The 15630-nt window shown below is 34.6% G+C and overlaps 1 protein-coding gene across 30 annotated transcripts in view; it reads left to right on the forward strand.

Moving 5' to 3' along the window:
- Positions 1 to 15630, forward strand: part of KCNMA1 (potassium calcium-activated channel subfamily M alpha 1) — a 470776-nt gene that overhangs the window by 207268 nt on the left and 247878 nt on the right. For all 30 annotated transcript variants that reach the window (XM_032191476.1, XM_032191474.1, XM_032191475.1 and 27 more), the window contains one exon: positions 8210 to 8271. In XM_032191476.1, the coding sequence (XP_032047367.1) occupies positions 8210 to 8271 (62 nt within the window). The remainder of the gene's footprint in view (positions 1 to 8209; positions 8272 to 15630) is intronic.

Raw genomic sequence — 15630 nt, forward strand, 5'->3', positions numbered from 1 at the left:
CTTCTATTTAAACAAAACCCTTGAATAAATGAAGTCCATTTGCTCTCTTACATAGCGCTAATAGTTTCAAATACTGTGTCCTAGTCAGGCCTTTTATTATTACTATAACTGCAATAGAGGTCTCAGCTGTGTTAGATTCATTGCAAACACCTGTAATGAAAGAAAGCAGTTGCATTCATTATCCATGCCAAACGAAAACAAGAGTGAGAATCGGAAGCCTGGAGAGGTAAAGTAACATGCTGTAATTCACACACCAAGTAAGAAGCCAAACTAGGGTTAATAACCAATTTTTCTGATTGCTTGTGATTGTCAGCCAGAGCTTATGGTGACCTGTTTATTGCTGTTTTAGTTATATTTTTAAAATAAAATCCTTGCTATTAATTTCCCTAGATAAATTCACAGTGACTTTGCCTGTTGGTTCATAAAGGTAGTTCCCTTCCACTTTTGGATAAACTTTGAGTTTTCTTGGTAAATAGAAAGCCTACTTGAACTTTGCTGAACAAGGGCAAAAATTATACAGCAGTTCTCATAAAGCTGATGAAACTTTTAGTACTCTTTTTACTGAATGTTGGTGACTAGTTTATTTACTGTAGAATTTCATAGCTAAGTAGCTCTGTAGTGAAATTTATAATAAAGCAGACAGTGTAATTGAAAGAAAAGAATTTGCATGCAAATATTTGCAAGTCTTTGGGTTTCTGAGAAGATTATAATGTGGCCATCAACTTACAATGTTTGAATTTAGTGCTTTAATTGCATCAAACCAAAAACTACGGGCTGGTAGCTGCTGGCTCTGAAGACTGAGGTGCTTTTGAGTATTTTCTGACTTCCCTAAAAGGTGAGTTTGTTCCCTGTCTAGCTTGGAGGTGCCTAGTTCCTTCCAGAATTAGGTTCTAAATCCTATCTGACATTCAAAGTGTGGAAGAAATAGTAAAAATGTTTTGTTTAACTCTGTTGCCTGCCACTTCTGCATGCAAAAGGGTAGGATCGATAAGTCACCAAGGCAGATTTACTAGCTAGCACAACGTTCAGAGAACACATGCATTAAGATTCATAGTGGTTAACATGTATCTTGTCATCAGCAGCAGGTGCTGACTGTAGAATTTGCTCTTGGGCTGTACTCATGTATATATATCACTGCTGGTTCTTCATTCTGCTGTGTCCCAGCAAGCATGGCTCTTTTACAGGGAGTGTATTAGCTGCAAAATCTGTTCCCTATGCTTGTGAATAACAGGTAAATGACAAGAAACTTCCTAGTTTCTTAAAAGGCTTGTTTGAACTTCACATTTCTTATTTATTGGTGGGAGGAACAAGATGGAATCTTATTTTTCTCTCTTTATTGTTTTATCACTAGGTTTTTCATCTGATTCACCTGCTTCATGCTTCACTTGTTTGTGATTTGCTGTTGTAAGGTGGCTCATGATGGCTGACATGTGGTTAGATGTTTCTCTTTAAAGAGAAGCTGACATTGTATGCAGTTGTTCTGAAAGACATTAAGAGAGCATTTTGTCAATAAGAATATGACTTTGTGAACCTTGACTTGGTAGAATGACTTCCCAAGAGCCCCTAGGAATTCATATCCTCATAGAGTAGATGGTGGAAAGCAGTATTCCTAATATTTTATACTTTTGCCTTCCTCATCTCACTTATTTATGCATTGGCCTGGGAGGGACCAGGTAGAAAAGTGGAGGCAGAAAAGCTGGACACAGGCAATGTGTTTAAACCCAGAGAAAACTCAGTGTGCAGCTCTACCCAGAGCATGGTACTATGTCCTACTCATAGATCTCAGATATACTCACTCCTGTCTCTACTTTTGTTTGTCAGGGTATAGCTGAGAACATCTCTAACAGAAATTCTCTACTAATTGTTATAAAAATGCATATTACAATTTATTTGTCTTGACAAGTCATGAAGTTCTGAAGACCATTTTGTTGGATGAACTAACGTGAATTACAGACACTACTATAAACTGGGGACTGCCTTGCTGGAAAGCAGTGAGTTGGAGAGGGACCTGGGGGTCCTGGTGGACAACGAGATGACCATGAGCATTGTGTCCTTGGGGCCAAGAAGGCCAGTAGCATCCTGGGGTGTATCAGAAGGGCAGTGGTTAGTAGGTTGAGGGAGTTAGGTGTTCCTGCTCTGGCGGGGGGATTGGCCTACATGACCTTTCTTATGATCTTTCAAGGTCCCTTTCAGTACCTAACATTCTGTGATTCTGTGAATTGTATAAACTTAACATAATGCAGCTGCTTTAGTTCACTGTGATATATCCACAGGGAATAATAGCAATAAATCTTAATGAAGTGCTATCAAAAATGAGTGGAGAACACTGATTTTTGGAAAGACTTTCTTATTATAGTAAACAGCTCTTTCTTCATCTGTATTTATAGTAACCTCAGAGATACTAATTGCTCAGCTGTTGATATCAGCTGCAATGCATAATTTCTTACCACTTTGCCTACATGGAATGCTTTCTGGATTTTGTTGTTTACATATAGGGTATCAGTTAATGAGACTTAAATTGAAGCAGGGTGTTTTGGCTCTTTTGAGGTCTAGTCTTGCTCAAGTCTTACTTTTGTTGGACTACATTAATTGTAAATGTCCTGGTGCACATCCTAGAGTCTGCAAATTAACATTGGATTGCCAAACAAAGATTAAGTAATTCCTCCTTCTGAAATATAACTTGTAGTTGTGTATAGGTTTCCATTCCTAACAAATCCAAACAAATAAATTCTCTGTATATATAAAAGAAATACAATTGCTTTCCATTCTTCTGGTCAAAGGAAGTTTATTTTGATATTTCCAGTGTGTAATTTTTCTTTCAAAATAGGCCAAAACCTCAGACTATTAGAATGGTACTAATGAAAAGTTCAGAATTACAAAATCAGTGGATCCTTGAGTTAACCAGGATGTAGCTTTGAGGTCATATGTTATGGTTTGTATTCTCCTTAAGTAATCTGAAATATAAATGTTAATAGAACAATTTAATATATTATAAACAGTAAAGTTGGCCTAGTGGTCAAAAACTTCATCTTAGCATGGTAAGAGCTTCAGACACAGATTTCTGAAGAGCAATGCACAATAGATTGTCATAAGATAACAAAATAAGAACTTTTCCACCCTCTGCAAAGCATAAAATGTTTTATTTTTTTTCACAAATACCACCCCCTCTCTTCCCCAATAGAATAAGGACCATATATTCTCTAGGGCCTCTGTAAACCTAGTGTTAAATAAAAGGTATGGGATGTTACATGAGATATTTCCATTCATTAGCTCCAAGACAAATCCAATTCAGTCATCTTAGGGAAAAAAATAAAATTCAAAGAAGATGAAATACATGCTATCACACTACAAGTTTTCAACCCTGAAGACATGAAAGAGAAAAGGGTTGTATTTCAGGAGTCAGGGAAATAGTAAAAATGACTCTTTAGTGGCAGAGATGGACAAGTTTGCCCTCAGGCACGTGCCAAGTAGATGGTTGTATGACTTCTGCTGCCTGCCTACTGCATAGCATATATGGAAGATCTCATCCTGCCTCTGAGATATTGAAATTACCTATCTTGAAACAAATGCATAGCAAGAAGCACAAAATCTATGTCCTAAGTTCTTCAAAGACATTAAGTTCAACATATATGTTCCCCCCACACTCCCAGAAACCTCTGTGCCAGTACGTTTACCGTTGATATGCATTTACTTAAAAGATGTTCTTTTGATGTTCTCAATCTACAATGTCAATAGCGTAATGTATGATCTTGAGTTGGAAAGTAAGGGAAATATTTTCATCTACTTTATCTGTGTGTGTGTGTATGTAAATAAATATGTTTTAATTTAGTACTCAGAATACCAGAAAATTTATTCATAGAAATAGTTCATAGAAACCATTAGGAAGAAAAAGAACAGAGGAGTACAGAGTATTTGGAACATGAAAAAGAAGCCAATTTTAACTATTGTGTCATTTATTTTGTGTAAGTCTTTATCAGAGATATGTCTATCAGTAATGTTTAGACCTATAGCACATTTGCTATATATAGGAAGAATTGGCAGGAAATTGGCAGGAAGGAAAGGGAGAAGAGAACATTGTTGTTTGAAGTATTTTACCTGATTCCATATACAACCTGGAAGAAACATATGCAACTAATAATTGTAACTAATGAGGCTAGGATTTAGCTAGTGTAACAAATAGCCTGAAAACTGTTGATATTTCTGACTTATTTTTGATGTCAGATAGGTGTTTCTAAATTCTGTGCATGCAAATAACGCAAAAACTTCAAGATGAATTCATAACTTTAGTGGGAGTGGTATTGGACTGAAGTGCTACTTGTGGATATACGCATCAAAATGTAATTTAGGGAGAACATCTGGTATTAACACTTCATTAGTGATTTAAATGAACATAGACTGCTGTATAAGAGTGCATAAGAAGTTTGTGTTTGTGGTATGATGTTTTTGATGCACTCATTGCAGGGTTGACGTGGAAAAAATGTTTCTACACTGGAATCTTTACATTACTCATTACTGTGTATGTAATAATTATAACTTCTCCCTAATATGAACAGCCTTTCCATTTTTCCATGCTTCTTCAGTAATGCCAGGACATGAGTTCAATGCAGTTGTAGGAGAAACAGTGCCACCCCTTGGTTATTTGGTTATTATATTCATTATATTATTATATTGGTCATTATTATCCTTCTTTTACATAGGTCTGGCCCTGGAAGGTGCGCTGAGTCCCTTTGGTGTTATCATGGCTTCATCCTAATAGTATTTGCTCAATGTCTATACTACCCCTGCAGCTTTGCTGTGTTACTCTGTTTTTAAAAAATGTCAGCCCCCCCCCCCCCCCTTTTTTTTTTCCCCTATTATTTCCTGTGACTGTTCTTAGTGTAGATGCATGAAGTACCTCAAAAGAATGGTCAAAGGTCTTCTGGGGCATCTTACCAGTATTGGAGAAAGCAAAATGTTTTTGCAGTTTTCTTTAAGTGGATTTTTTTTTTTCTAGAATTTCTCTGTGTTCTGCTTCAAAAAGGCAGTGTATACTTTTGTTGAACTCTGTCTGGATCTTCTTTAATTTTATTTTTAATGAAAAAAATAAGTATATGTAGCAACTATTCCATGTTTATTCTCTGTTTCTTTTTATCAGACTGATATTATTTTTAACTTAATGCTAAATGCTTAGTCAGAGTAGCTGCTAGCATATGATTTCACATTTCTCAATCTTAAACAAACAGTAATTTATTATAAATTAAAAGATTTTTTCCTTCCAGAGAGAAGCTATAATAGATGTGTAGCAATTGCAGTGCTGTGCCAAATGCATTGGAATAATAAACAGAGCAAGCAAGCTTCTCCCCATGGCCTAGTTAACATGGAAGTAATTCACATACATATATGCTATTTTACTCCCTTAGCTTCTAGTTTCTGTGGGTTTGGGGTATCAGTCTGTCTAGGTTTATACCTCTCTTCAAACATAATAAGTTCTCAAAAATAGATGTTGGCTCCCATGGAAAATCTTGCAAGTACTCATCTGAATTTAGACCTAAACTCAAAAACTGTCTCCCTGGATCTAAATAACCAGGTTACATTCAGTTTTTAGGTGGGAATACCTAAATGGTGGGAATACCCATATACCCAAATAAATACCTAAAAAAAATACCTAAATAAACCTTGCATTTGAGACTCTTATCAAATTGATTTATTTAGCATGGAAGGATATTAATTTTATTTTTATTTTAATATACCTTTAAAATGATTGATTCAGGCCCTTCTTTTTCCTCACACTTAGCATATTTGTGTTGAGCTTGATAACACTGTCACTTAAGCAAATGAAAAGTGTGTCTCTCTGCTGGCAGGATAATAATGGAGTATAAGATTCCATTTTCTTCTAATTCCCTTTCTGTGATTTTTGGGGACATTATGAATAGTAATACCAGGGATGTGTGTTGGGGTATTAGAAGAGAAAACAGGACTTGATTTAAAGTCAGGTATATACTACAACAGGGGAATGGTGTAGTTTTGTCATATCTCACTGGAGTAGCATGGGAATCAAGCATCTTACAAAATTTAGATATTTGCATTTTAATGGAAGTTATATGAATTGTCATAGAACATTTAAATTCCTTAAGCATTTTGGAATATCTTACCTAGGATTTCTTTAACTTGATTTAAGCACCACAGTGATGATTATTAAGAGACTGGATATGATGAAAATGCAAGACTGGTATACAGTTATGCTGGTTTCATTACAGAGGTATCCTTTGGCTAGTAGGCAGTGACTGAATATTGTGACCTAAGACAAGTGAACGAGAAAATCAGTCCATCTTTACTTTTGTACTTTGCAGAACTTGAAAAAATGAAAAGAGTAAGTCAGTTTCTTTCCTATTATGACAGCTTCAGAAAAAGGTGTTTTAACTTATATTTATTAAGAATTTTTCTATTGTTGAACATGTCTTGCTCTTTCAAAAATATGTTATTTAAATCTTTTAATGTCTAAAATGAAAACAAAAATCCTTTTCTCTGGAATCCAGGTGAAAAATAATCTCAAAATATAGAATACTATGTTGTGATTACTTGGCAAAAAAAAGAAAGATCTGCACAGAAAGCAAGCAAAACTGTAGCTGATGTCCTTTAACTGGGAAAAAAAAAAATGTTAGTTTAATCATTATAGTGAAATTTGTAGCTGGAAGAGAATTTCCTTCCAAATTCTTTCTAATATATGGAGAGGAGGAGTTAGTGAATCATGGCTGGTTCAAGGATCTAGTGAGACAGTCTTAGGGAACTAATTTCTGTGTTCATTAGCCAAAAGCAGTTCTAATAATTTCCAGTGCCAGCTTCTAGGTCTGAAGCCTATATTGGATGAACAAATTTTTGTTTCATTGTCCATCTGTTGCTTGAACAGTTGTGGTTGTCAAGAAAAGTAGCAATAATTGTGGTGGTACACATTAGTGGTGATATTCATACAGATGAATAAATCTGGTTAGTCAGAATTGGATTTATATTGCTAGTTTATTTCACAAATATGGTTGTTTAGATGATGTGGTTTTTAGCCATTTCTGACATAAGAAGTTGTATTTTAACTGTGAGGAGCATGTCCCCTTAGTAGTACTCTGGTCTATCTGGTCTTGAACTGCCAATGCTCTGGGTTTATTTTAAGGGATGTTACTTCTAAGCAGCTACTTGAGAAGTGCCTGTCAGAAGACAAGAACATTCTGTGTTGATTTTGTAGACCAGTAGATCAGATAAGAGTTGCAGGAGACATAATTTTTAATCTGTTTTGCATCTTCACTATAGCAGACAGTTTTTTTTTTTTTTCTGATTTCTTCCAATAAAATCATATTCTATCGTATAAAAAATAGCTTATTGGATCCATGTTTTAAAATTCCAAATTACCCAGGGGATGGCATTGTTCAAGAGAATAAGCCTATCATTACCATGTCAGACATCTACGTTACAATGGGTACGGAAACTATTGTGTAGATAATGATGTAGGTCACATTGTGTAGGTCACAGATGTGTCTCCAGTCCAGCTTCTGATGTACTAGGCAAAAAAGCAATTCCTACACAGCTAATAAGGGCTAGATGCCATACCTAACAAAATACATTTGTTCAAAAAATTCAACAGATTTTGAGGAGGGAAAATTGCTCTGGGTGTGTATCCTTTGTATACAAGCTGCATCAAACTATTATTTTTTAATGTGTTTGGAAGTTAACTAGTGTTTTAGTGGACAAGAGTGAAACGTAAATACATATTTTTACACAGCCTTATACATGTACATAACCTGTGGATTTCAAAAGCATGTTTATAAATGGAAATTCAGTGTAATCTATCATTTCTCTTGGTTTACCTACCACTGAGCAGATACTTTTTACTGTAGTCCTGAAGGACAGTTCTTTTAAATGTATACTGAAACTTTAATGGCATGCAATGAGATTGCTGGCCATTTGAAATTAAAGAATCTAGGTTAGCAGAGGTTAGGATTTAAGATCTAACTGTCTACTGGATTGCCCTGATTTGATGTGTTTGTGGCTCTTTTTCACTGCAAGAAAGCATTCTGTGATAATATATACTGTTTGAAATTCAATGAGTAACAACCTTAATAAAGAAAATGACAGATGAAATAGAATACTATTTTATGATTTTTTTTTTTTTTTGGTGTGTGTGTAGAAGAAGAAATGTTTCACTTTAACACTGTTAATAACCACTCCTACTTTTCTTTTGTAGGTTGTCTTAGTCTTCGCTCTTAGTATTGGTGCTCTTGTAATATACTTCATAGATTCATCAAAGTGAGTATTCTAGAACATTTTCCTTTCTCTCCTTTCCTACTGCAGATATACATCTTTGAATTGCTCCATTGATCTACTTCAATTCTGTGTTTGATTTCATTGCCTGAGTGTGAAGAACTTTATAATGGTGCATGGTCTACCAAATAACTCAAAGATGGGAAAAATATCCAATATTAACTGGATTGAGTGTGTTGCCATTGGAACTGTAGGAAGCATAGGCAGAAAAACAATACTTCTGTGTGTTGAGTTTATACATACTGTTGCAAAATTGTTTTTTATCTTTATAGGGTATATGTAAAATCTCAAATTCAAGATTGGGATAATAGGTATCCACCAAAGAGGAAGAATATCTGCCAAAAAATTAGTTTGCAGGAAGAAAAAAACAAACAAAAAAACATTTCAGGAGACTGACAGGAACACTTCTGAAAACAACAAAAAATTCTGAATGAGGTAGACAGCATGAGTATTATATTTCACATATCTATTCAGATTTCCAGCTCCTGTGTTTGATAGACATCTCCCAAGATAAAGTAGGCCATTAAAATCTGCAAAACATCTCATTATTTTTTAAATTATGTTGTCACACACCAACATTATCATAGAGTGCAGTGTTTTGGCCAGGCAACAGAAAGTTTAATCCTGACCTATTAAAGTGTGTGATGGTTTGGTACAGAACAACATAACTAGGAATATCCTTCCTTTAGTTCCATTCATATTCCACCTTTGTTTTTGTGTTAAGCTGGATGCTGACACTGGTGGAAAAAGCAAATCAGCAGCCCAACTCAGAAGAAGCCATAGTTAGTAAAATATTATTCTCTTAAATGTAATTGTTTTGGGAGTATGATATAATGAAATGTCAATACCATTTCAAAGCTTTTGAACTGTACATTTACATTTACAGTTTTTTGTTCTATTTTGTTTTGTTTTGTTTCTGAATGAGTTTTAAGGTTACCTTTACTCAAACAGTTAAGGTACTTTGCTGGAGTTGCTCATGTGAGCCTGCATAGCTGTCAGTAGTAACAGTGCAGCAATGTGATACAATTCCTACATGACCCAGAAAATCAGATGTTTCACTTCTGCTATTTGTACTTACTGATATCTAGGCAGGTGGTAGCACCAGAAAAAGGTGGTCTTGAATATATGAATGTCAGCAATATTTTGTGTGAGTCAAGTCATACCTTTGTAGTCTAGATGTGCCAAGTAAATTAAGGCAGAGATTTTCTTTGTGGAGATGAATGAAGTGGTAAGAAAGCTCAAATTCTATACTCCTTCCTTAAATAGAGTGCTCTCAATTTTAGCAACCTTTTTCTTTAATATGTTACCACTGAAACGCATAAGGTGGTGTTTTTCTGATCTTTTTCAAGCACAATTGTAAAATTTCTTGGTGCCCAACATATCCAAGTCAAAGGTGTGAAACAGAGTAAGATCTGCTTCCACTTACATTTCAATTTCAGACCAAAAACCAGATACTTATTTCTCAGAACAATTGTCTGTTGTGATAGTGATTGTTTATATAATGACTTTCAGGCACTGCATTCTAGAAACCTTTGTTTAGTTTTCTTCTTCAAGAACAGCAAAGCTGACAAAATAGAAGATGCTTCTGGGGTGCTTAAGCTTTCTGTGGCTACCTAAACTATGTACTGCTACTAGCTTATTAGCTGCTTTTTCAATGGGGATAGAAAAATATTTTAACTGTACGTTTCTGTAAGCCTTCAGCCAATGTTCAACTCCCATCTGCAGTTTAAATTCAGCGACTGGAAATTAATGTACATGTATTACACTTACAGACTTTTCCTGTTGTTTTTCCTCCTCTTCTCTTATCTTGCTTTCTTCCCACACACTTTTTTTTTTTTTTTTTCATTAGTTGTTTAAATCAGGTTAGAAGCTCCCCAGATATTTCCCTGAAGTGAAAAATCCTGCTTCGTTTTGTATTAACAGCTTAGCTGACTTCCACTGCAACAATGTAGAATGAAATGTGGTAGTTATGTATCGGTCTATTTAAGGTCCTAAGTGTATGATTAAGTAATTCCTTTTAGGATCTGGTCAAACAGGAGATGGTGAAGGGATGAAGGTGAGTTGAGAGGAAGACCATGATAAAACAGCTGGACAAGTGGAGACAAACAGGGTCTAGTTTGCACACTGGACACTGATATATACCATTGCGTGATTTTTCTTGACAGTGCATTCTATAGCTGTTGTATTCAACCTGTGCCAATGACACTTAGCTGTCATAACACCTAGATATAACACCTAGAGTGACAAAAATCATGTCTTCAATACAGAGTTGAAAAGTAAGCATTTGTCCAGAACAAAAAGCTGGATTTATTCATCCTAATCTACCAGTAGTTTTGTAGACACAATGGACAGCTATGTACTTGAAGGAATCCTACATGACTTCATACACAACAGGCCTCAAGAAAATGGGCACAGATTTTAACACCACTTTCTTGGTTGGTTAAAGAAGGGGAGAATGGAGAACACTTTTTGTCAGTCAAGGACTTGTTATGATTAATTCTAGTGAAATGCACTGAGGAATTCTGTAAGGCCAATATTGAAGATATTACCCATTGTTCCCTCTGCTACAGTCATGGTGTAGGGAAGGTGACTGCAGGTAAAACAAATGACGTCACAGCTGAAAGGAGTGTAAACTCAATGCCTTTACTTCTTACATGCTGACAGCTTCAGTCATTGTCTCTCAGTACCACAAGTTATATATAGGACATTTTTGCATGCTAGCCACTAATGGAAGATTTTAGCCATGAAAGTGGAAAATCATTTAGCGGAGAAATGACCATTTTAACATTCCTACCAATTAAATCCAGTCACATCCCAGTATGAAATGTTTCACCTCTTACTAAATACTAGCCTCTTTCATTCCTTTACTTATAGCAGGTAACTTCATAAAAAACTGCTTCCATGGATAATGGTATTTTGAAATACTGGGAATAGTTAAACATGAAAATTTTTCCAAAGAGATATTGTCAATATCATCCACAAAATTATTTTATTTTTGGAGTAACAAATTAGTTTGAATAAAATACCATTCAAAGAAAAAGTCATAAGCAGTTACTCAGGAGAGTTTTGGTTAAGAAAGTGATCTACTTGAGTACGTAGTAGCATCATATATCCTAATAATAATTCTTTCCCAGTTTATGTTTCCTTTAAAACTTTTCATCACACACACAAAACTTTTCAACATTTTCTCTTACTTGCAATGGCAGTAGTAAAGGAACTGTTTGTGATGTGAATTTCCTTTTCTCTGATTCTGTTTTCTCTTCTGGGATGCAAGACAATGTCATATGCAACCATAGATATGAGCTGTGCTTTTCAGGCACAGAAATTCAATACTTCTGCAATAAAGCTTCTAATGACAAGCTATTGCTGCACTGTCTCTTGAAGTCTACCTCGTTTATTGGAATTCCTTCCTGAAAAACTGGAATCCATGCAGAAGTAAAACTGAACAATGGCAAGGTGAAAACATAAGTCTCACAACTTGCTTTGTTCTACTCACCTGAGGTTTTTAGTTTATTATTTTTAGGATTTGTTTGTATTTTCAAAGGCATTAGTGTAGTCATTACTAAATAGCTGTCTTTTTCCAGTACTGTCCCACATATTATACTTAACTAGAATTGCACATAAAAGTACCATCTGGCAATGAGTGTGAAACAGCTGGATCTAAGAATAACAGTGCCATTGTGAATATGAAGATGTACACAAATGTCCACACAAGCATATAGGATCATGCTGAGCCCTGAGCTTGCTCTTAACTGCTGCTCCTCTTAATAAGACAACTTTATTTCTTTTTAAACATGGGGAAAAAATAACTCTAATTTTTCATTCTACTTTTCTTTGTATATCTTAGAAAGTTTTGGAAGTACTTGCTCCTTTTGCATATTGATTGTGTAAAATCCCATTTGTGTAGGTCAGATATCCAGGGAACCAAATGTAAAACTACCACACTTGTCTTAAGTACACTGTTAGGAAAATGCCCTCATCACAGCTTAATTTTAAAACAACTTTTTTTTTTAATATGAACTTTGTGCTTTCCACAAATGTGTCTATTCTAGACTTTCCTTAAAATTTACCGAGTTTCAAAACTATCAAAATATCTTACATATCTTCATCTCTGAACCTTTTTCATCAATTATTCAACATGAAAGAGAATGAAAATATGTACTTTTAGTCACCACAAGTTCAGGTTTGATTGATGCTGGTCAGTCTGTGCTCTGTGGGATTGAGTGAGCTTGACATACTTGGGACTGTATTGATTAAGAATTAATCCTTGAAGATTAATAATAATGTCATTTAAAACACAGTTTTAATTGACCAGATGAACTAGCTTTAGGGCTCAAGGAAGTGGTTTATTGAGGTAGTGTTCTTTGACAATGAGTCACAAAGTTTATTCCAAACATGAATCAAATAATTTTATAAGAAAAATGAAAACATTTATTTATATATATATATATGCACATAAGTATATGCATATATATTTGGCTGTCTAAAAATGACACACCAGTTGTATTCTTGTGTTAGGTTCTATATGTAGATGATTTTTAGAAGGTGTTGTCATTCTATCCTTGAGCTTCAGTGTCTCCTGGGGTGTCTTGCAGTTATGTTTTTGACTACTTTTTATTATCTAGAGTGAAGCAAGTCTTTGTTACCTACTTCTGCTTAATAACAGAAGCTATCAGAGACGCTACTCTAGAAATCGCTTGCCAAAAACAATGCAAGATGAGAAGTCGGGTTTTCTAGGATTCACGTTGCAGCTTTTGCCATTGAATGGGAAAAGATTAGGAAGCATGCATTAGAAATAAATATTCTTAGGAATTTACTCAGTGACTGCACAAAGAGAAATCATTAGCAAAGCAACTACATTTTCTTGGAGTGCTTTACTAGCAGAACTTATTTTGTTTTTCTATGCCATTTTTTTTTTCCCAAGTCCTTATAAATTCATTTATGCTGTGGGAATATTTGAGGATAAATTGTGATTGTGTATGATGTTTGGCTTGCCATTGTTTGCTACTGTTGCCATTTTATCTCATGAAAACATTTAATTTAGTGCAATAGTGTCTTCTGTAGAAATAAGACAAGCCTGATGAAGAATATATCTATAATTTTAGTATGGATGCAGTTTGTCACTGCTCAGGAGGATTCAAATTTTTCTCATTTGTTTAGTCTGTATATATAGATCTATAAATAGGCATATATATAAACTTTATAAATACATCTGAGATATAAAGTTTAACTGAATAGGTAGTAAAACTGTTCAAATACCAAAAAAATATATTTTAAGATATCGGTCTTATACTTTCATTACAGATCAGCCAGCTTTTCCACATCATGTGGACTAATCAACAGAACATTTTGGTAACTTCTTCAGTTTCATGATACTTAGGAGAAAAAAATAAAATAAAATAAAATAAATAATTGAAATTTCAGTTGTAACTCAGAAAATGCAATAGTTACATCTGAATTTCAGGTGAATCCCAGTGGCCTGATTTATAATAATTAAAATGTCAAAGATTCCCAGAAAAGCAACTCTCACAGTAAATTCAATTTTTTGATCTTTGATCTTATTTAACAAAAAATAGACTAACACGTTATTATAAGCTTTTGGTTAGAGTTCGCATTTTTTTTTTTCATGACACATGAATAGAGATGAACCTGACTTTAAATTCTGGGATCTGGTTCAAGAAAATGTTAGATGATATTTACCATTGTTCAAATTTCTAAAATTACCGTGGTCTGTGTCTTCACAAGTAGATTAAAACAGTATTATTCCCTCCATAATGATAATTCATTGTAAATAATAGTCTCATACAGACAGTCCAAATCCCCCTTGGTATCCTGCAGCCAGTCTCCTCCTCAGTTTTGATTTTTTGTTCATCTAAGTTTTGTTAATACTGCAGCAGCTTCCATGAGTTGCTTTGAGATGATAAATTTTGTCTAATGCTGAAGTAAATCAAAGTGAATTTCTTCTAACCACCTTTTCTCAAAAAACAAAAACAAAAAGGGGGGGGGGGGAATAAAGTGGGGTTAATTCTTAACGTGTTAGTTTTGTTTACTGCTCAGTAGTCAAACTGAGTGATCGGTTTTATTTTTGGAAATACAGAAAATCTAGGTTAAAAGTCTAAATGAAGCTCTCTTGGGTCATTACTTTCAAATCACTTTTTTTTTTTTTTTTTACTATTAAAAAAGAAAGATCATGTTAGCTGTTTTTACTGATGATTCTTGGCAAGTGATAATGTATGGTCTATAAGGATTCAACACCCTTTAAACTCATACATCATTGAATAAAGTTCTCAGTCATAAATGAAGGCAGACAAAGCTAGTTTTATCTTTGCAGTGTTTCTAGTAGACAACTGGGTGTACACCATTGTTTGTTTAATCAAAAGGGAATTTACAGAACAAATCTTTATTTGTTGCAGTGGATTTTAATTTTCCGTATTGTTCTATGGAGTTTCATGGGAAAGCATCAACAGATTCAGTGGTCATTGTTGTGTGGCATGCTAGAGTTGAAGGCAGGTAGGTGTGCAGTGCAGTGCATGGGCTCTGAAGACAATTGGATAGAAGAAAGATGCATAGCCTTTGCTAGGTACAGATGATCTTATCTAAGAGTGAAATCCAGCAACAAAAATGATGTGATTATTTTAATGCAAAAAGCAAAAATGCTGGGGGTTGGGGTGGGGGGGAGGGTTGGGAGGGGGTGCAGTGAAACAAATAGCTATTCTCCATGTTTTTCTTAGCTGCCTATGTCAAAGGTAGAATTGTGTTGCAATGAACACCGTATATAGGAAAAAAAAACTGTGAAATTTTGAGATTTCATAAATGGCAGCTTTTTAAGTCTTACATGAATTGGGATGTGAGGTAGTTGCAAAATTAACAGTGTTAACACAAATAATGCGTGACAAGATGTAAAATCTTATTTTACAGTGATTTTTTTTTTTAAATATGATTAGGTATGATTGTATGTTCCCTAGGCTTATTGCTAGATGTTTGTCTCTTGTGATACTGCAACCAACCATTATAGGTGTTATCTTAAACTGTTCATTCACATGCTGAATATACTGAAACATACATATGGAATTTAGATGCATGTTTTCTATACTGTCCATCTCATAATTCTGTGTTTGCATTTGTTCTCTGACATACTCAGAGAACTTAAATTTGGTAAATTATATGCACTAAAATGTGCAAAACACTGCCTGAATAGCTCTTCCATTGTACTTAGGAGTTGAGGAAGATTCTAAAACTCCTTCAAAAAAAAAAAAATTGTTATGTTATCCAGCTAGGTTATTATCATAAATAGAGTTAATTCCTCTGTATTTGTTAATCATATTGGTGAATCAACATTGGATT

The sequence above is a fragment of the Aythya fuligula genome, chromosome 7, assembly GCF_009819795.1.
Source record: "Aythya fuligula isolate bAytFul2 chromosome 7, bAytFul2.pri, whole genome shotgun sequence".
NCBI classification, from domain to species: Eukaryota; Metazoa; Chordata; class Aves; order Anseriformes; family Anatidae; genus Aythya; species Aythya fuligula.